Source organism: Rhinoderma darwinii, chromosome 1, assembly GCF_050947455.1.
Source record: "Rhinoderma darwinii isolate aRhiDar2 chromosome 1, aRhiDar2.hap1, whole genome shotgun sequence".
Lineage (NCBI taxonomy): Eukaryota > Metazoa > Chordata > Amphibia > Anura > Rhinodermatidae > Rhinoderma > Rhinoderma darwinii.
Window position 1 is genome coordinate 302,460,469 of NC_134687.1, and position 22,044 is coordinate 302,482,512.

The window sequence follows — 22,044 nt, forward strand, 5'->3', positions numbered from 1 at the left end:
ACTTTTTGAATTAAATTACTGAAATAAATTAAGTTTTTGAAGATATTCTAATTCATTGCGAAGGACTAGTATATATATATATATATATATATATATATATATATATATATGTAGCAGAAAAAGAAATGGCGATAGCACACTGCGAACACTAATGCCACCTAAGCCACTAAATATAAATAAATATGCATTACTGCTAAATCTACTTACAAATAGGGAGGTTCTTAGTGCACATTTTGATCAAAAAGTGTTTGCCCACCTGCCACGACAAGGCGACCTCTGTAAGGTGGGAACTTACGCTGCACATACACCCAGAACTGGGACTAAGCCTACATATATACCTGGGGATGGTAGGAACCAGAAATAAACTAATTGAAATCACCCAGGGCAGAATGGGAGGAGTGTAAGAACAAAAATGGAGGCAGTCACTAACCCCACATATATGGATCACATAAACACAACAAAAATTTGAACAGCACATTCCAACAAAATGATACAAAACGTGTATGCAGGTGCAAGAACACCTGTGACTGCAAATATACAGCAGAAAAAGAAATGGCGACAGCACACTGCGAACACTAATGCCTTGTCGTGGCAGGTGGGCAAACACTTTTTGATCAAAATGTGCACTAAGAACTTCCCTACTTGTAAGTACATTTAGCAGTAATGCATATTCATTTAGATTTAGTGGCTTAGGTGGCATTCGTGTTCGCAGTGTGCTGTCGCCATTTCTTTTTCGGCTGTATATTTGCAGTCACAGGTGTTCTTGCACCTGCATACACGTTTTGTATCATTTTGATGGAATGTGCTGTTCAAATTTTTGTTGTGTTCATGTGATATATATATATATATATATATATATATATATATATATATATATACATATATATATGCCTATATGTATATATATATTTTTTATTTTTTTTATTTCATTTCTCAGTTATAAGCCAAATATGAGCCAGAAGCCAAAATTGTTACTTTATTGAATGTTTGTCTTAAATATAGTTTTTTGTCCCACGAACAAAAGAGATGTCCTAGACTTGTTTATGGCGCTGCCTGCGAGCAGGTGGTGCACATAGCTCAATAATACGGGGAGATGCGTCAGCATGCTTGGCTGCAGGGGAGATCCGGTATGGGTCATACCCTTCGAAGATAGCCTTTCGAGTTTTAGGCTTTGCCAGCTGGCAGACTTTGTCTGAGGCTTGGGTCTTGAGAGCAGATGCAGGAACATGCCACTGAACTGTCAGGTCATGCTGGTACTGGGGGTGCTCCATCTTAGGCACTAAAACAAATACGTTGTACATATTACATAAGAGAATGGTTCGATTTTTTTATTTTATTTAGCTATGTTCAAATCTGCGTTGGGGGATCCGTCGTAGATTTAGTTAAATCTGATGGGAAAAATATTTTTCCTAGGATGGACACCACGCAGAACCCGTCAGACCCCATTGTTACTCAATGCGGTCCGTTGGGCGCCAGTCATATCCATCTTGCAATGGATCCTGCTATAAATCTTGGTGTTTTTTTTCTTGTTTTTTTAAATTTACAAAATACAAACACCACCAAAGTGTTACATATAACTGAGACACCCCACCCCCATTTTCCAATTCACCCACCCACTCTTCCACTACGCACAGAACCCATTGGGAGAGAATTACCACAAATAATTCTACTTGCCACTCGCAAGACTTTTAGGGCGGCCCCCATCAATTTTTGCCTACCCTTTATTCCTTTTTTGGAGCCCAAAATGGTATTTACTTCATTCCATGGAATTCGTGTATTGCAATTTTTATCTATCTCTGCTATAATCTTCCCCCAATAGATATGAAGCTTAGGGCTGTGCCACAATCCTGATTGAGTCCACATTCAGGTTTGCACAGCAAGGGCATAAAAATTCTGTCAGGGATCATTACCATGTATATTGTTTGAAAAATGTTATCCTTTTATATATATATATATATATATATATATATATATATATATATATATATATATATATATATATATATATATATATATATATTCAGTATATTAGTATATTACACAAAGAGATTGGATTCATGGAGCACAAAGAGCCTGCATAACACGCCTATGGATGGAAGACACCGCCCTCTGAAATGCAAAGAGGAGTGTGCAGAAGAATGTACAGGAGAACTTACAGCTGAGGAGCCAATGGGACTTAAGCAAGTCCCACATCTCTAGGGAGGGGCATGTGTCTTTTCTCTGTGTGTTTCTTTGTTCTGAATAAAGGGCAGTCTTCCTCCTGGCTGACTGAGGGAAAGATGTCTACCGACATTTGTCTGTGTGGTGTACTTCTTTCCAGGCATGCCTTCAGCTTTCAATTTACAAAGGTGGTTATTCGGTGTGAAATAACAGGGGACGGAAGCCACCCTGAAATACGGACCTGACACTTCCCTTTTTGGATTAAGCTTTTTCCGTTTTTTGGAGAGTAGTAAGCGTCATGTATAACAAACAGCTGAGACATTTTATACCCATTATTTCTGGTATTCACTGGGACCATTTTTAATACATTGCTCCAACTATCCTTGTCTATTGTACATAACTACTTATTACGTATATTGTGATTCTTATCTAAGTGCTCTCCTCTACCACACTCATTCAACATGTGATATATTTTAGCCAAAAGCTTTTTTCTTCTTACACAGTGTATCACTAAATAAAATAGTTTATGATTGTGCATTGTCAATTCCTTTTTTCCATATAGTGATACAATATCATGATGCACTTGTGCATACTGTAAAAAGTGACCATTCCTCGCCCTTATCCACAGGATATGTCATAAATGTCTGATAGATGCGCACCTATCTCTAGAACGGGACCCTCCTAAACCCTGTTCTACCTTCTATGTTGTGGCTGAAGCGTGTGATTTCTGATCATGAAGAAGAAAACTACTATGGGACTTACAGAAACAGCGTAGCTCAGCGAGCTACGCTGTTTTCTTCTTCATGGTCGGAAATCACACGCTTCAGCCGCAACATAGAGAGGTAGAACGGGGTTTAGGGATAAGTGTGGGTCCCATGGATGGGAGCACATGAAGCAATCTGTGGCATGGAGCATGAGATAAGAGGGATAGGAATAGTGATGCTGGTGCACACTGGTATACGCCGGTTCCAGCTTTCCCCAAACAGGATGGCTCATCTCCGTGCCCCTAGTGATCCATGCAGCGGTTTGGAGCAAAGGGAGGGAAAGGGGCGAAGTCAAGCGGCATATTTCCGCTCACATGATTATCCTCCAGAAGTAGCCATGAGTCTTGGTTTCTGTTGTAGATGAAAACCACAACGCATGTGTGAACAGAGCTTTTAAAAGTTGTTTTTTCCTTAAAAAATGTATCTTTTCAAAATACTATTGTTAAATCAAAATAAAATTTGTATGGATTTTGTTAGTGACATGTATTACCTTACCTTTCCATATACAGGAGAATAACATGACTCTTATTCATTGTATGCTATTGATGGGATAGCTGTATTGCATGGCCTTTTCATAGGTTTGTCAAAAAACATAAATGGATCCCAGCAGAAGAAGAAGGAAAAGCTTTCCTTTTGGACACTTTAGGGGAGATTCACACGAACGTTGCGTTTTTGCGCGCGCAAACAACGCAGCGTTTTGCGAGCGCAAAAACCATTTGACAGCTGCGTGTGTCATGCGTGTCTGATGCGCGGCTGCGTGATTTTCGCGCAGCCGGCATCATAGAGATGAGGCTTGTCAACGCCCGTCACTGTCCAAGGTGCTGAAAGAGCTAAATCTTTCAGCACCCTCGACAGTGAATGCCGAACACAACAGCGAAAAACCTGTAAAAAAAAAAGATAAAGTTCCTACTTACCGAGAACTTCCCGGCCGTTGCCTTGGTGACGCGTCCTTGGTGACGCGTCCTTGGTGACGCGCCTCTCTTGACATCGGGCCCCACCTCCCTGGATGACGCAGCAGTCCAAGTGACCGCTGCAGCCTGTGATTGGCTGCAGCCTGTGCTTGGCCTGTGATTGGCTGGAGCTGTCACTTGAACTGAAGTGTCATCCCGGGAGGTCGGACTGCAGGAAGGAGACAGGAGTAATCGGTAAGTTAGAACTTCGGTTTTTTTTACAGGTTAATGTATTTTGGGATCGCAAGTCACTGTCCATGGTGCTGAAACAGTTTAACTCTTTCAGCACCATGGACAGTGACTATCTCCTGACGTCGCGTACCGATAATTTTTTTGCCGGGATCGGCCAAAACGACTTTGGCCGAACCCGGTGAAGTTCGGTACGCTTGTCCGGCTTCGCTAATCGCAAAGACACTCCGTTTGGATGTTCGGAAACAGAAAAGCACGTGGTGCTTTTCGGTTTTCATTCATCCTTTTCACTGCTGTTGCGCGAATCACGCTCGTCCCTCGGAAGTGCTTCCGTGTGGTGCGCGTGATTTTCACGCACCCATTGACTTCAATGGGTGCGTGATGCGCGAAATACGCAGAGTTATTGAACCTGTCGCGCTTTTTGCGCAGCAGACAAACGCTGCGCAAAAAGCACGGACTGTCTGTACTGCCCCATAGACTTGTATTGGTCCATGCGTGCCGCGTGAAAACCACGCGGCCCGCACGGACCGAATACACGCTCGTGTGAATCCCCCCTAACATTGTTTATAATCTTCTCTCTTCTCGCCTGGAACCATCTAACCAACTGTCCCCTCATCCACCCACACTGTCCCTGTTACTTGCTGGCAAAACCAGAATGTGCTATTTATGTAAATACAGCCATTGCAATAAAAAGCTTTTTGCATCCATCCCTATCAAATGAATCTAAAGACAGTAACTGAATTGGACAGATATAATCGCCTTATACATTAAGCAGTTTTAATCAGCGTCTGGATGTTGAGGAATTCGTAGGGATGAATCATCAAGAACATACATACGGAGAATGTACTGTCAAATAGTAATGTCTTCTTATTGCAGGTGTCACAGGTCAGTGGACAGGATTGTGGACTGTGGATTTTGCTTGCTAAATTGTGGCGGTCTGAAGAGTCTAAGGGGTTGTCCATTTTTCACGTTAAGACCCCCTAACATAGTTATGGACTCTCCAGGAGGGAATCACCAGGTTGTGTCCTAGAAGTAGAGTCCGTGAACAACAGCCAACAGCAAGTGGAGAGGCAGTAGTCCTACAAATCTGTTGTCAGAGCTGGCGGACTGCTTGCAATACGAAAAAAAGATGTCAGGGCAGGGCAGGCAGCAATCAATAAGCGTAGTCAGGAATTTCTGTGCCCATACAGCCAAGGAGTCTGGGCCCCCCATCCGTTACTGAGGGTTGGGCAACGGAAAGTGGTGCACTCACGTTTGTACGTTATGTGCGTTAACTAATTTTGCTACTGATGTCAATTACAGTGAACAAAACCATGGGTCAGGCAGATGACCGGTTAATGCCCTGATTTTAATAACCGTTAATGAACCGGTTTTGTTCAATTCAGCCAAACAGGATCCCACTGTATGGCATACAGTGTGATACGTCACCTGGGGAATTGTCCTGAAGTCACTGTCCATAAATGGCGCTGTTCCTGATGTCTATATTTGGACAGTAAAGTCAGGAGCTTCCCCAAGTCCAAGGGCAGTGTGATTGTGATGCTCTGCCTGGGGACTCCGGCATTGGAAAGCTCCTGACATTACTGGCCATATAGTGTTGTCAGGAGCGGTATACATTTTTTTTTTTTGCGGGATCTCTCAGGATGGAATTGCATAGTCTACTACGCTAGTCCATGCTTCAAAAAAAAGGTAAACCCCATTCACAAGTTATATTGTAATTTGTAGTGAATTCGCAATCCGCACTGAAAATAGGAAAGTTTTAGCAATGTGCCAATTCAAAAGCAAATTGTTCTTCTATTACTCTTCCAACCTACATTTATTTGGTCTTGTTTTTCTCAGAACACATTGGGCTTCCATATTGTGTAAAAAAATAAGTGATATATTTTACTTTTTAAAATAGGAAAATAAATTTTAAAAAAAGGAACGTAAGCCACAGTGGCAAGCTGACGGTTGCTGTTCTATTATAACATGAAGAGACAGTTTACACATCAATAGAAACAATTGAAAAAATTGGGCACCAGAAGCAGATTTAAAGAGACATTTACTACCTTTTTCCAAACCCTGTCTTAATGGAAGGTTTAGTCAGCAGGTAATGGAACAAAATTTCACAGCAATGTTACCTCTTAAAGTGTACCTAACTTTTCAGGAGATTTTCAGAATAAGCTGTCATATGTGTGTACACGAGGAATAGCACTATTTCTGACCATTATATGACTTGTATGTGGCATTATTTAAGTTTTTTCCTTTGCAGGCTCTATATCTAATTCTCAGTTGTCTCTGAGCTAATGGGCGGAGCCTAATGGCTATCATGCCAGTCATATACAGCACACATAGAAGAGGAGAATCCTGCTCTCCTATCTTTATCACATATATATAAGCTGCAACAGCATGGAGGACATTATACAGCAGTACAGACCAGTTTAGCTGAGAATCCAGCACTGGTGTGTTTCTCTCTGCTCCTGCTTCCTCCCCATGCTTACCCCTCCCATCTCCATAGACTTACATGCAATGTCTGTGTGACTCACACTCTCTCTGCTCCATACTCCTGCTCTCCCCCTCTCCATAGACCTGTAAAGTGACACATCCCCACCTTCAACAGTCCATCTCCACTGCTCTGTAACAAGGGATGGACCATGCTTGACAACAGGGGATGGACAGCAGATTACAGGAAGGGAGACACCTAGTGGCAGTAACTTCATACAACCTTTGCATGGATAAAACAACTACATTTTAACAGTAAGTACATTTTAAAGTTGATATATATCAGGTAACCTATTAGATTAGCAAAAGTGGTTTGAAAAGTTTGCGTCCATTTAAGCATATAACAGCCATTACCTGCTAAAGCCTCTGTTCTTGCTGTGGGAGCCACCACTTTCTCAGAATTGCCTTCCACCTTGTGATTTGTTGGTGTGCTTGGTAAAGTGTGAGCAGCACAGTCTTTTGGCTTGGCAAGTTGAACAGTACGTGGACTTGCAGAGGCTCTTTTGGCTGCTTCAGTCACCTGAAATGAATTGAAGATACAATGCTATATTCTCATGTGTGAAATATTCTTTGCCATTTTCTTAGGTATCTGAAAATCACAAGCGCACCATACTGTACACAGGTCGGTCTTCTAACCATTCTTGACTGTAACTTTTTGCCTGTGCCAGTTTCTCCAACCGGGGGGATGGGACTACATGTAGTGCACTTGTTTTGACTGGCCAAATTGGAGAGGACCTATGAAAAAAATAATGAATTTTATTGAATGAATGAATTTATTTTATTATTCTTTTGTTCTTGTATTGAATTGTATATCCTGTTCAACTACCAATAATGGATAGGAAGGAAAATCAATGCAGCTTCCTTCAGTTACACGTTTTGAATGTTTAAATCATGGAGTCACCTGTCTTCCTTGTGCATCTTGTTCAATGTTTTGGGCTGTGCCAACTCATTTTGTCTAGCAGTTAGACCTGTTGGAACAAAGTCAATTCAGAGATTAGCGTATTGTATTTTCCTTAAATCACGTATTTACATGACTACCAGACTTCACATTTATAAATACATCTGCTGTTTCACAAATGTAAACATACTTTTATATGTAATATTCTGAAATGGTCTTCATGGAAGAATTTACACCTTATATCGAAAATTTAGAGTACGAGGTTACCCCAAAACAAGCTTGCATAGAGCTTATGCCAGGGCTAGGGCGACAGACCGAATGGATCTTCTTATTAATCAAACTAAAAACTCGGTAGAAATGAGTACTAACATTAGATGTATTGGGACTTATGACAAAAATGAAGAAATTTGTCAATCCTTTTGATGGGACGTCTTATGAGATTAGACAGTTTATTAACTGCCAGAGTGCAGGAGTTGTATATATATTGCACAATTCCCATGCCCTAAAGTTTATGTATTCAAAACCATTCAACAATTTAGAAGAAGAATCTCTTAGCATCTAAGTTCTATTAAGCGAAAAGAAGATACCCCATTTTTCAGACACATGAGATGTGTGCACTAGATGACACTAGATGCATTCAATTTTGGGGTATCACTCTGTTGAAACCTGGTTCAAGAGGAGGTAATTTAGACCGTAGGTTGTTACAGGAGGAAGCACGGTGGATTTACCGCCTAAACAGCCTTAGTCCTGGCGGAATCAATGAGGGTTTCACTTTTTAGTCTTCTTGTGAATAATAACAAAAATAAGCTGTAGATCCTGAACCCCCTATGAGCTTTGCAGACAATTTAGCATTTTCTAAAAAATGTTGTCTTTTCAAATCCTGTCAATACTGGTTTAACGTTATAAATACGTTTTAATATGGTCACGTTCGCATATTAAACTTTACTAATATTTTGTCTTTAAAAATGTATACGAATGTGTTAAACAAAAATGTGACATAATCTGTGCTCAAGAAACGCACTTAAATGAAAGTGATGCCTCCAGATTAAGTAATAGAAATTTCCCGCATATTTTCTATTCCCACGCAACAGAAAATAAGAAGGGAGTTTTAATAGCTTTTAGAGATACTGTTGCATTTCAGCTAACATCTTTGATATCGGAAACAGAGAGTAGATATTTGGTGATCATATGTCTCATTAACAACGTCCCTTTTACTATAGTCAATCTTTATGCACCCAACACCCATCAGCACAAATTTACGAAAAAATTTGTCGACTTAGTTCAATCAAAGAAAAAAGGTAGTTTATTACTCTGCGGAGATTTTAATAGGACCATAGATCCTATCCTTGATAGAAATCCTCCTCACTCTAATGACAACAATTGTGATCTTCGTAACTTATTGCATACAGAGGAACTGTACGATGCTTGGAGAGTTACTCATGCATCAGAAAAAGATTACACTTTTTTTTCCAATCCACACAACACATACTCTCGCATAGATTTAATACTAGTAGATAAATGGTTATTACAAAAAATCTCATGTGCTAAGATCGATACGATCACATGGTCAGACCACGCTCCGACATCCATTACATTTCAAGAGTCTTTTAATTCTCCTCCAACATCTCCCTGGAGATTGAATAATTACCTTCTCAACAACGAGACATATGTAGCTACCATAGAAAAAGCGTTGCTAGAATATTTTTCATTAAATAATACTGTTGACGTCTCCAAAACTACTTTATGGTGTGCCCATAAGGCTGTTATAAGAGGTCACTTTCTTGGCATCACTAGAGAAAAGGTCAAGATTGATGAATATCAAAGATGTAACGGATAAATTATATATCCTGGAAAACAAAAATAAATCTAACATTTCGCCTCCAATAACTGAAGAAATAAAATCCCTTCGTCACCAATTACACCTTACCCTTCAGAATAAGTATGAACTCCATCTCGGGAAAGCTAAACTGACGAATTACTGGCAAAATAATAAAGCTTCCAAACTTTTGGCGAACAAATTAAAGAAAAAAGCTGCAAAATCCAGAATCCCCTTCCTGTTAGACAAAAATAAGAAAAAAAATCCTAAACCTTCTAGATATCGCCAACGAATTAGCTAATTATTACTCCTCTTTATATAATTTGCAGGAGGATTCTGATACTCCCCAACCATCCCTGGAGGGTATAAATACCTTTTTGGGTGGTATAGACCTGCCCCTTCTTAATGTTGATCAATTGAAGATCCTAAACAGAGATATTACAGAGAGAGAAGTGGTAAATTCTTTAAAACTCAACAAATCTCCCGGACCTGATGGGCTCCCGAACGAATATTACAAAAAATTTCAGCATGTATTAACTCCCCATCTCTTGCAGTGCTTAACTAATATCATATCTACAGGTAACACCCCGAGTGAAAAGCTTCGTGCAATTATTGTTACCCTTCCTAAACCAGGGAAATCTACTAAATTCTGATCTTAAAATAATGGCCAAATTGATGGCAAATAGGCTCATACACATTCTTCCTTCAATTATTCACCCTGACCAGGTGGGCTTTATTAAAGGCCATCAAACCTTAGATGGCACGAGATTTGTTGACATAATCAATATTGTACACTCTCGTTGGAACGCCTTCTTTGCTCCTTTCTCTGGACGCGGAAAAGGCCTTTGACAGGGTTCATTGGGGATACCTAAAATTGGTTTTACAGAAATTTGGCTTTGAGGGCCCTTTTTTATCGGCAATACTTTCCTTATATTCCTCACCTAGTGCAACTGTATATTCATCTGGTTTATTATCTGCGCCTTTTAAAATAACAAATGGCACCAGGCAGGGTTGTCCCATGTCCCCCCTCCTTTTTGCTATTAGATCTTCACCCCATCTTTCTGGCATTTCAATAGGTTCTGAAGAACACAGAATAGGATTATTTGCAGATGATGTACTAATTGCTCTTTCCAATCCTGAAAAGTCCTTATTGGCAACTGTCTCATTAATTGAAAAATTCAGCAATATCTCTTATTATAAAATAAATACTTCCAAAAGCCAAATCCTTAATCTTGGTATACTACAAAAACAAAAGAGGCTCATGACTGAAAAATTCACTTTCACTTGGGTTAAATCGGAATTGAATTACTTAGGAATCAAATTGGCGTTCCCGCCCTCAAAATTGTTTACTTCCAACTTTTCCCCTTTATTGAACACAGTTAAATTGGACATATCCAATCTCCAAACGCAGGGAATATCGTGGTTGGGTAAAATTGCGGCAGTAAAAATGATAATCCTTCCAAAAATCCTCTATCTATTTCGAAATATGCCAATCCGTATTCCCATGTCTTACTTAAAACAACTCCAAAGCTTAAAGAGACTCTGTCACCACATTATAAGTGCCCTGTCTCCTATATAAGGAGATGGGCACTGTAATGTAGGTGACAGTAATGCTTTTTATTTAAAAAAACGATCTTTTTTCACAAAGTTAGGAGCGATTTAAGTTTATGCTAATGAGCTTTCTTAATGCCCAAGTGGGCGTACTTTTACTTTCGACCAAGTGGGCGTTGTACAGAGGAGTGCATGACGCTGACCAATCAGCATCATGCACTCCTCTCCATTCATTTACACTGCACTAGCGATATAGATATATCGCTATGTGCAGCCTCATACACAAGCCCTAACATTACTAGTGTCCTGATAATGAATACACATGAAATCCAGCCTGGATATCATGTGTACTCAGAATCCTGACACTTCTGAATCTTTTTTTTTGAGATTCCAGCAACGGATACGAAATCTCGCGAGATCACGGAGCTAAACGAGATTTGGTTTCACTTGCCGGAATCTCACAAAAAAAGATTCAGAAGTGTCAGGATTCTGAGTACACATGACGTCCAGGCTGGATTTCATGTGTATTCATTATTAGGACACTAGTAATGTTAGGGCTTGTGTATGAGGCTGCACATAGCGATATATCTATATCGCTAGTGCAGTGTAAATGAATGGAGAGGAGTGCATGATGCTGATTGGTCAGCGTCATGCACTCCTCTGTACAACGCCCACTTGGTAGAAAGTAAAAGTACGCCCACTTGGGCATTAAGAAAGCTCATTAGCATAAACTTAAATCGCTCCTAACTTTGTGAAAAAAGATCGTTTTTTTAAATAAAAAGCATTACTGTCACCTACATTACAGCGCCCATCTCCTTATATAGGAGATAGGGCACTTATAATGTGGTGACAGAGCCTCTTTAATATTGAGATTTCTCTGGAATAAAAAGAAAGCAAGACTCAAAGCAGATATATTATACTTACACCCAAAATTAGGAGGCTCAGGTTGTCCTTCCATAGTGCAATACTACAGAGCTGCCATTCTTGATCAAATACGCCCGTTGTGGTCCAACGACAAGTCTAAACGTTGGGTCCACATAGAAATGTATTCCCTAAAAACTTCACATATTAAGAATTTTCTACTAGCTGTCTCGCACTTAAATTATACACCTCCATGTCCTTTATCCACCACACAAGCCATATTATCCATATAGTCTATCATTACCCACAAAAAACACTTAATACAAATGAACATTTATAACAATTCATTGGAAGTATTGGAAATAGTAATCCCTAATCTCGACCTCACTAACTGGAAAAATAATAAACTAGAAAAAATCCGCCAACTGTGGCAGAATGACAATTTCGCCTCATTCTCAGAGCTGAGTGTTTCCTATAGCCTTCCTTCTAAAGACTCTTACAAATATCTACAAATCAGGCATGCCTTAGGGTATATGCACACGAGAACTGGCTTTTACGTCTGAAAAGACGGACTGTTTTCAGGAGAAAACAGCTGCATCGTTTCAGACGTAAAAGCTCCTCCTCGCATTATGCGAGGCGTCTTTGACGGCCGAACATTTGAGCTGTTCTTCATTGAATTCAATGAAGAACGGCTCAAATTACGTTTCAAAAAAGTGTCCTGCACTTCTTTGCCGAGGCAGTCATTTTACGCGTCGTCGTTTGACAGCTGTCAAACGACGATGCGTAAATGACAGGTCGTCGGCACAGTACGTCGGCAAACCCATTCAAATGAATGGGCAGATGTTTGCTGACGTATTGGAGCCGTATTTTCAGGCGTAAATCGAGGCATAATACGCCTCGTTTACGCCTGAAAATAGGTTGTGTGAACCCAGGCTTACTCAAACTCCCATCTCCTTCAACTGACATCCACACCCCTTCCTCACTGGAGAGATGGCTTTCCTTTTCCAATAGAACGGATAAAGGATTATCCAAATGCTATAAAATATTGAATACCCCAAGTGAGGACTTACTGACCCCTATTAAGTCTTTATGGGAATCAGACCTATCTGCCCCATTCACAAATGATCAATGGGAAATTGCTCTTACTGCCACCGCCAAACATTCCAGGTGTGTCAATCATGTAGAAAATGCTAAAAAAATATTCTACAGATGGCACTATACCCCAAATAGGTTGTCTAAAATATTCCCGACCATATCTTCAAACTGCTGGATTTGTGACAAACACAAAGGTACTGTTCTGCATATGTGGTGGGAATGTGAAAAAACCAATACAGTATGGATTAAAGTATTCAAACTGCTTTCTGCGTTATATGGCTCCACTATCCCCCCAAAACCCGAATTAGCTCTTCTTTCCATTGAATTGAATCAATTCCCAATCTCATTCCAGACAGTCCTGCAGCACCTGTTAATTGTCACTAGGCGAGCAATTGCCTCCACTTGGAAGGAAAAGACAACCATTAAGATAGCAGATATTATTAGGCTGGGTTCACACGACCTATTTTCAGACGTAAACGAGGCGTATTATGCCTCGTTTTACGTCTGAAAATAGGGCTGCAATACGTCGGCAAACATCTGCCCATTCATTTGAATGGGTTTGCCGAAGTACTCTGCAGACAACCTGTAATTTACGCGTCGTCGTTTGACAGCTGTCAAACGACGACGCGTAAATGGACTGTCTCGGCAAAGAAGTGCAGGGCACTTCTTTGCCACGTAATTTGAGCTGTTCTTCATTGAACTCAATGAAGCACAGCTCAAGATTTACGAGCGTCTCAGAGCGTCTCAGACGCCTCGTAAATTACGAGGAGGAGCATCCACGTGTGAAACGAGGCAGCGGTAAACAGTCTGTCTTTTCACACGTAAATGCCTCTCATTGTGTGAACATACCCTCAGGGTATGTGCACACAAGAACTGGTTTTTACGTCTGTAAAGACAGACTGTTTTCAGTAGAAAACAGCTGCGACGTTTCAGACGTAAAAGCTCCTCCTCGCATAATGCGAGGCGTCTTTGACGGCTGATCATTTGAGCTGTTCTTCATTGAATTCAATGAAGAACGGCTCAAATTACGTTTCAAAGAAGTGTCCTGCACTTCTTTGACGAGGCAGCCATTTTACGCGTCGTAAATGACAGGTCGTCGGCACAGTACGTCGACAAACCCATTCAAATGAATGGGCAGATGTTTGCCGACGTATTGGAGCCGTATTTTCAGACGTAAAATGAGGCATAATACGCCTAGTTTACATCTGAAAATAGGTCGTGTGAAGCCAGCCTTAGCGTTATGAACGATAACTGTTGGCTTGAGTGTATGTCTGCCTCTGCGGTCCAAAAAAACGGTTTTATTCAAGGAAAAATGGGATATATGGCTTAGGAGCAAATTCAACAACTCTACTATCCCTCCTAAGACCTGAACAAATAAATATATATATTATATATATATATATATATATATATATATAAGAATTCAAGTTCTTGCTTTCATTGTACCATGGAGAACTAGCTTATCTTTTGTTCCTCTTTATCACATTCAGATTACATCAATCTAAGTAACAATTACCAAAAACTTGTAATCCAGATATTTTTATGTGATTATATGGAAACGTTGACATATGCAATTTCTTTATTGTATTTCACTGTTATATACAAATAAAAATTTAATGTTTAAAAAAAGAAAAATAAAAATGTATACATATTGCTGACGTCTCCATTTTTCGAGGTTATTCTTAGATCTTTTCAGAATTTTACATATATATATATTTACATAAAGATCTTTCTTTTGATAATTCATCCATATTCCTTAACCTATTGGTTATATGGGTATTATTATTGAGCTCACTGATATATGTAGTGATCTCTTCTTTACTTACTTGACAGTTCTCCTACCAAGTAGAGATTTTTTCGTATACTCATTAACCCCTTCCCGCTCAGCTCAGTACTATTACGTCGCGCTGAGCACATCGTTCGCGCTTAGCTCAGTAATAGTACTGACCTGAGTTAACACGGCGCCATCTTTCCCCGGCGCGTGTTTGAGCTGTGATACCTGCTGTTTCCGACAGCAAGCTATCACAGCTCAGTGTGCAGGGACCGATCGCGGCGGTCCCCGCCGATTAACCCCTTAGAAGCCGCGTTCAATACCGATCGCCGGCCCGCTACACGATATCGGCCGGCGATGACTACTATGGCAGGCAGAGTACTAACAATGGACGTCACGACCCACTATGCTTGCTGTCAGCGAATAGCTGACAGCTCTAATACACTGCACTACGCATGTAGTGCAGTGTAATAGAATAGCGATCAGGGCCTCCTGCCCTCAATTCCCCTAGTGGGACAAAGTAAAAAAGTGTAAAAAAGTAAAAAAAAAGTTGTGTAAAAATAAGAAAATAAAAGTTTTAAAAGTGCTAAAAGTAAAAATCCCCCTTTTTCTCTCATCAGTCCTTTATTATTAATAAAAATATATAAACAAACAAATAAACTATACATAATTGGTATCGCCGCGTCTGTAATGGCCTGAACTACAAAATGATGTAATTATTTATCCCGCGCGGTGAACGCCATAAAATAACAATAAACCGTACCAGAATCACAATTGTTTGGTCACTTCATCTCCCAAAAAATGGAATAAAAAGAGATCAAAAAGTCGCATGTACCTAAAAATGATACTGCTCGAAACTACAGTTCGTTACGCAAAAAACAAGTCCTCAACCAGTTTTCCTGATGGAAAAATAAAACAGTTATGGCTCCTAGAATAAGGCAACACAAAAAGTAAATTATTCTTTACAACATTTATTTTATTGTGCAAATGCATAAGACATAAAAAAAAACCTATAAACATCTGGTATCGCCGTAATTGTATCGCCCCGCAGAATAAAGTGAATATGTCATTTATAGCGCACGGTGAACGCTATAAAAAAAAAATAGAATAAAAAATAATAGTAGAATTGCTGTTTTTTTAGTCACCACGCCACTTAAAAATAGAATAAAAACTGATCAAAAAGTCGCATGCACCCCATGAAAACTACAATGAATTCCTCAAGGGGTCTAGTTTTCAAAATAGGGTCACTTTTGGGGGGGTTTCCACTGTTTTGGCACCACAAGACCTCTTCAAACCGGACATGGTGCCTAATAAAAAGGAGGCCTCAAAATCCTTTAGGTGATCCTTTGCTTCGGAGGCCGGTGCTTCAGTCCATTACCGCGCTAGGGCCACATGTGGGATATTTCTCAAAACTGCAGAATCTGGGCAATAAGTATTAAGTTGCGTTTCTCTGGTAAAACCTTTTGTGTTCTAAAAAAATGGTATAAAAAGGATTTTCTGACAAAAAAAATAAATATGTAAATTTCACCTCTACTTTGCTCTAAATTCCCGTGAAACACCTAAAGGGTTCATAAACTTTCTAAATGCTGTTGTGAATACTTTGAGGGCTCTAGTTTCTAAAATGGAATGTTTGATAGGGGTTTCTAATATACAGGCCCCTCAAAGCAACTTCAGAACTGAACTGGAACCTAAAAATAAATAAAAATGAGGCAATACTTTGCTTCTTACATTATACTGATAATGAGCAGTGCCCACCCTGAGATGACCCCAGTTTTGACTGTTTGTATAAACGGAGACCCCTATTAGACCGTTTCAGTGCCCGGTTTTCCCAAGCATTCACCCCCGAGAATTGTATTTCTATTGATGAGTCCTTGGTACATTTTAAAGGGAGGCTTCAACTCCGCCGGTACCTGCCGAGTAAGAGGGCAAGGTATGGCGTGAAGATGTATAAGCTGTGCGAGAGTGCATCAGGGTAAACCTACAAATTTAGGATATATGAAGGGAAGGACAGCAGTGCTCAGCCCCCAGAATGCCCCCCCTTACTGGGAATTAATGCAAAAATTGTGTGGGATTTGGTGCACCCACTGCTGGACCAGGGTTACCACCTCTACCTGCATAATCTTTATACCAGCGTCCCACTCTTCAAGTGCCTCGCTTCCAGAAGTACTGCGGCATGCGGCACTGTTAGAAGAAATCAGAGAGGCCTCCCTAAGACTCTGCTTGGGCAAACAAGAAGGGGTGAGAGCAGGGCACAATCTAGCAGCAACATATTGTGTGTCAGGTACAAGGACAAGAGAGATGTCCTTGTATTGACAACAATACACACCAGTACCCATGTACCTGTACGACGTACCAGTACAGAGATCCCCAAACGAGACTGCATCCTGGACTACAATAGGTACATGGGAGGGGTGGACTTGTCAGATCAAGTACTGAAGCGCCATGCGGTGTGGTATAAGAAGCTGGCCGGGCACCTCATACAGATGGCATTGTACAATGGGTACGTGCTACGTTGATGTGCAGGCCAGACGGGAACTTTCCTGGAATTTCAAGAGGTGGTTATCAAGAACCTAATCTTTAGGGACCAAGAAGAGGGAGCACCCAGTACTTCTGGAAGCGAGGCCACGTGCATCGTACCAGGGCAACGCTTTCCAGGAGAAGTTCCCCAAACTGGCAAGAAGGGAAAGAGTCAAAAGAGTTGCAAAGTCTGCTATAAGAGGGGAACAAGGTAGGACACAATATACCAATGTGACACGTGTCTCGAAAAACCAGGACTCTGTATGAAAGTGTTTTAAAATTTATCATCCATCCCTTTATTTTTAACTTACCACAGTTTTATTTACCATGATGCCCTCCGCACAGCTTATACCCCCTCATCTTTCCCCTCTGGGCCCTACTGTGTGCCCAGGCATCTGATTACAGCCACATGTAGGGTATTGCCGTACCCGGGAGAACCATTACAGTTTATGGGGTGTATATCTCTGGTGGCACATGCTGGGCACAATATATCGGACACTGAATTGGCATATATGTATAGAAAATTGCAAATCTCACTCTGCACCATCTGCTGCGCATTATCTTTTACACAGTACCTGTGAGGTCAAAATGCTCACTACACCTCTAGATGAATGCCATAAGGGGTGTCGTTTTTAAAACGGGGTCACTTCTTGGGGGTTTTAACTGTACTGGTACCTCAGGGGCTTCTGCATACATGACTTAGCACCAGAAAATCCCCAGTAGGCCAAATGGTGGTCCTTTCCTTCTGAGCCCTCCTATGGGCCCAAACGGCAGTTTATCACCACAAATGGGATATTGCCGCACTCAGGACAAATTGGGCAACAAAATGGGGTATTTTATTCCTTGTGAAAATAAGACATTTTGAGCCAAAACTACATCTTATTGGAAAGAATTAAAAAATGTTTAATTCACGGCCCAATTCAAATAAATTCTGTTAAAAAACTGTTGGGTCTAAATGGTCACAACACCCATAAATGAATTCCTTGAGGGGTGCAGCTGACTAGTGTCGTGCACGAGCCGGGTGAATGTTAATAGCACGCAACATGTGCTAACCGGCCTATCTGTGTTTTTAATTCAAATAACAAATATTGTGACCCCTGATGACGCGCACTACCAACAAAGGGCGCTGAAACGCGTTGGGACACAGCTATAGGGACACAGCTTTAGTGGCAGGGATTACCAGATTTATATCATAATGTAAAGGGACCTCTATCTTATACGCATGTTTAGATACATACGGACAACTGTAGTATCCACCAGCGTTTCCCTACTGGTTCACCTGCCTTCGCCTTATACAGTTCTTTTTGGCTATTCAGCCCATTTTTAGGGTATGTTCACACACACTAATTACGGACGTAATTCAGGCGTTTTTGCCCCGAATTACGTCCGAAAAATGCGCCTCGATAGAGTTGACAAACATCTGCCCATTGAAAGCAATGAGCTGACGTTTGTCTGTTCACACGAGGCGTATATTTACGCGCCGCTGTCAAAAGACGGCGCGTAAATAGACGCCCGCGTCAAAGAAGTGACCTGTCACTTCTTGGGGCGTAATTGGTGCCGTTATTCATTGACTCCAATGAAAAGCAGCGCCAATTACGTCCATAATAGACGCGGTGTTCAAGCGCCTGCACATGCCGTTACGGCTGAAATTACGGGGATGTTTTCTCCTGGAAACATCCCCGTAATTTCAGCCGTTACGGACGCTGTCGTGTGAACATACCCTTAGTGTTGATGACTACAATAAATATAAATTTTAATCGTTCATTAAGGCAGTGATTAGATTTCTCTTCTGTTTATTCACTATGCATTTTGTTAATTGATAAAAAAAACAACTATTAAGACTTCTATTTTTCAAAGCATTCTTACTTTTCAGCATTTTATATATATTATACATACATATGGTATAGAGAAAAGAGGCATAAACATAAACTGCTTAGCAAGGTCTAGAAAAGCTATAGCACCAGACACAGAAACTGAAAGAACTACCCAGTGCACTTATAGCAGTACTCCATGTCAATAGGAGGGAGCTGTCCACAACGGGGCTAATTATTGACCATAATGTGGCCGATCAGTTGCCCATGGGATCATTTGTGCAAACTATCCCACCAGCAACGTATCAGACTAAACTGGCAGACCAGGGAGAAATGTAAAAAAATAATAATAATAGACTGGGCTTGCACAATGGCAAATGTTTGGCCAAATTTGTCCAATCATGCCATACGCTTGTATTTTCAGTTAACCATGGCCAAACAATACAACCTGACCACAATTTTGACAGACTATCAGGGTTGCCAACCATCCGTAAATGTAGCAACTCAACTGTATGGCAGGGGGGAGGGGGCGGTTGAGTGGCTGCTGTGAAGTGCAAGTATTTTTTTTATATGCTTGTAAATTTTGTTTATATACATCAATATACAGAGGTTTGTATTGCCTTACCTCTGTATAGGTTTGTGTGCTGCTACTTCTATATACAGTATATATAGACCAAAATTATGTTCCTGCCTCTATATACTGCACCTTGTGTGTGTATACCGAAGCAGGGGGTATTATAATATATACAGATGTAGCCGTCTTTACCTTGACTTTTAATGCATTAAATAAACAATGGCTAGATCTCTTATGTTGACTTTTTCAATTACTTTTCAATGGCTTTTGTTGTGTGATATTACGCTGCAGCTAGTTATCAGAATCAAGTTAAAGATGGCTACATCTGTATGTACTTTGAAGTAAGAGCAGTAAATAGATGTATACAGAGGCAGGAACAGTATATACAGTAGATGACTTAAGTTGGAATTCATTTTTGGGATCTGATAAAGGACTACCTTTGCACTACTGATTATCTAGATTTGGGTGTTTTGGGGGCGTGACCTATATAAAAATTTTGAGCCCTCCGTGATTTTTGCTTTAGCTGTCCAGAAATAATTGAAGAGGAGATTGCCAACTCTGCAGACAATAGTCTTCCGTTGGCCATGACGAATGAACGTTCGCGTATACTTTTCAAAGGATGGCCTCCCAAAATGGTCAAAATAAGCCATTTTGGCCAACAATTATCTTATGTGTATGGCCAGCTTAAGGCTAGGTCTCTAGCTAGACTTTTTGTTGTAAGACTTTTTTCAATAGAGTAAACCAAGCCTTAACAAACAATTAGCAAGAGATTTCAAAGAGATTTCCTAACGATTTTCATGTTACTCTTTAGAGGAAATGAGTAGCTACTACTTTTGAACCGCTCCAAAATCTCAGCATGTAGTGATTAAAAAAATAAAAAAACTGGAAGAGATTTTCATGCTACTCAATGCAAAGTCGTGTATTAAAAGAGGCATGGACTCGCGGGACAGGGATATAATATTACCACTTTACAAAGGATTAGTGAGGCCTCATCTAGAATATGCAGTTCAGTTCTGGGCTCCAGTTCATAGAAAAGATGGCCTGGAGTTGGAAAAAATACAAAAAAAGAGCAACTAAATGCATAAGAGGCATAAAAAAAACGTAGTTATGAAGAAAGATTAAAATAATTTTACCTATTTAACCTTGAAAAGAGACGACTAAGGAGGGATGCGATTAACTTATATAAATATATGAATTTCCCGAACACAAAATATGGTGAAAACCTGTTCCATGTAAAACCCCCTCAAAAAACAAGGGGGCACTCCCTCCATCTGGAGAAAAAAGGTTCCATCTCCAGAGGCGAGAAGGATCCTTTACCGTAAGAACACGCTTCTGAAGAATCACCTGAATAACAATGGAGAAGAATCCTTATAATTTTAGGATGAAACATTCATTTTCAGAATACTAAGATTATTATACAGGAACTTACTACAGGTAAAGTCCATGTCTGTCTTATCCTGCCAATATACAGATGGCCTGAAACAAAAAAAAAGAAGGGTCATTGAACATTGTGGTCAGAATTTATTATAAAATGTTAACCCAAATAATAAGAAGAATAATTAAGGAAAGCGATGGGGTGAAGTGCAGCAATAGCAAAAGGGGGCTTGACTGGGGCAAAAGCAGGGATGCAATATAAATGGGGTTTTGTATGATGGGAATTGAAGAATAAGCACAGTAAGGGTTAACTTCAGTTTGATGACATTGTGGGAGCCCGGCAGAGGAAGAGTTTAAATACTGTAGTTGAGAAAAGTAGTAAAAAATGAACTGTACATTCAAAAAACATATGATATGTCATAGAGACATATCAGAAATTTTGATCGGTGTGGGTCCGTGTGTTTAGACCCCCACCGTCACTGAAACAAAGGTGCATAAGCATTTATGCACCATTGGCTGTGATCGGCACTTTTTATTAGGCCCCATGCACACAACCGTATTTTCCATCCGTAATTGTGGAACGTAATTACAGATCGTAATTATGAATCCATTCATTTCTATGGGCTATGGACACCTTTCCGTATTTTTACGGATGGGTGTCTGTGCCGTAGAAATGATAGAACATGTCCTTTTTTGTCCGTATTTATGGCACGGACTCCCCATAGAAGTCTATGGACGCTTCCGTAATTACGGATTTCTCCAGATGTGTAGCTGTCCGTAATTACGGAAGCGTTGCTATGAGATGCCATTCCTCCCTGTTTTTTTGTGGGTCAGTAAATACGGATGCAATACGGACCGTATATGCAGATGTTTTGCGGATGACTATAAATGACTACGAATCCGTATTTACCGATGGATGAAATCTATGGACATGTGCATGGGGCCTAAGGCCCCATGCACACGAACGTGCTTTTGAGGGCCGCAATTCCCCCGAAAATCCACGTGAGAATTGCGGCCCCATTCATTTCTATGGGGCCATGCACACGACCGTAGTTTTTACGGTCTGTGCATGGCCCAGGAGCCCGCACCGCAGAAAGAACGGACATGTCTTATTACGGCCGTTTTCTGTCCGGGGCTCATTGAAAATGTGCATTGCCCGCGATTTGTGGGCGGCTTGCGGCTGACAGTCCGCTGCCGGCCGACCCGAAAATCACGGGCGTGCACATGGCTACGGT

General features: G+C 40.6%; 1 protein-coding gene across 1 annotated transcript; it reads right to left on the reverse strand.

Moving 5' to 3' along the window:
• Positions 1–1,031: 1,031 nt before the first annotated feature.
• Positions 1,032–20,908, reverse strand: SPMAP2 (sperm microtubule associated protein 2). Its single transcript, XM_075851121.1, has 5 exons — positions 20,865–20,908; positions 7,443–7,509; positions 7,150–7,276; positions 6,896–7,061; positions 1,032–1,279 (listed from the first exon to the last, which is right to left on the reverse strand). The coding sequence occupies exons 1-5, from the start codon at positions 20,878–20,880 to the stop codon at positions 1,032–1,034; spliced, it is 624 nt and encodes a 207-aa protein (XP_075707236.1). The 5' UTR covers positions 20,881–20,908.
• Positions 20,909–22,044: the final 1,136 nt, after the last annotated feature.

Bases quoted from the DNA above. Each gene is read 5' to 3' on its own strand.
- SPMAP2 (XM_075851121.1), bottom strand. The intron at 7,277-7,442 runs GTGACTCCATGA...TTTTTTTCATAG, and splicing joins AAGATGCACAAGGAAGACAG to GTCCTCTCCAATTTGGCCAG. The intron at 7,062-7,149 runs GTGCGCTTGTGA...AATTCATTTCAG, and splicing joins ACCGACCTGTGTACAGTATG to GTGACTGAAGCAGCCAAAAG.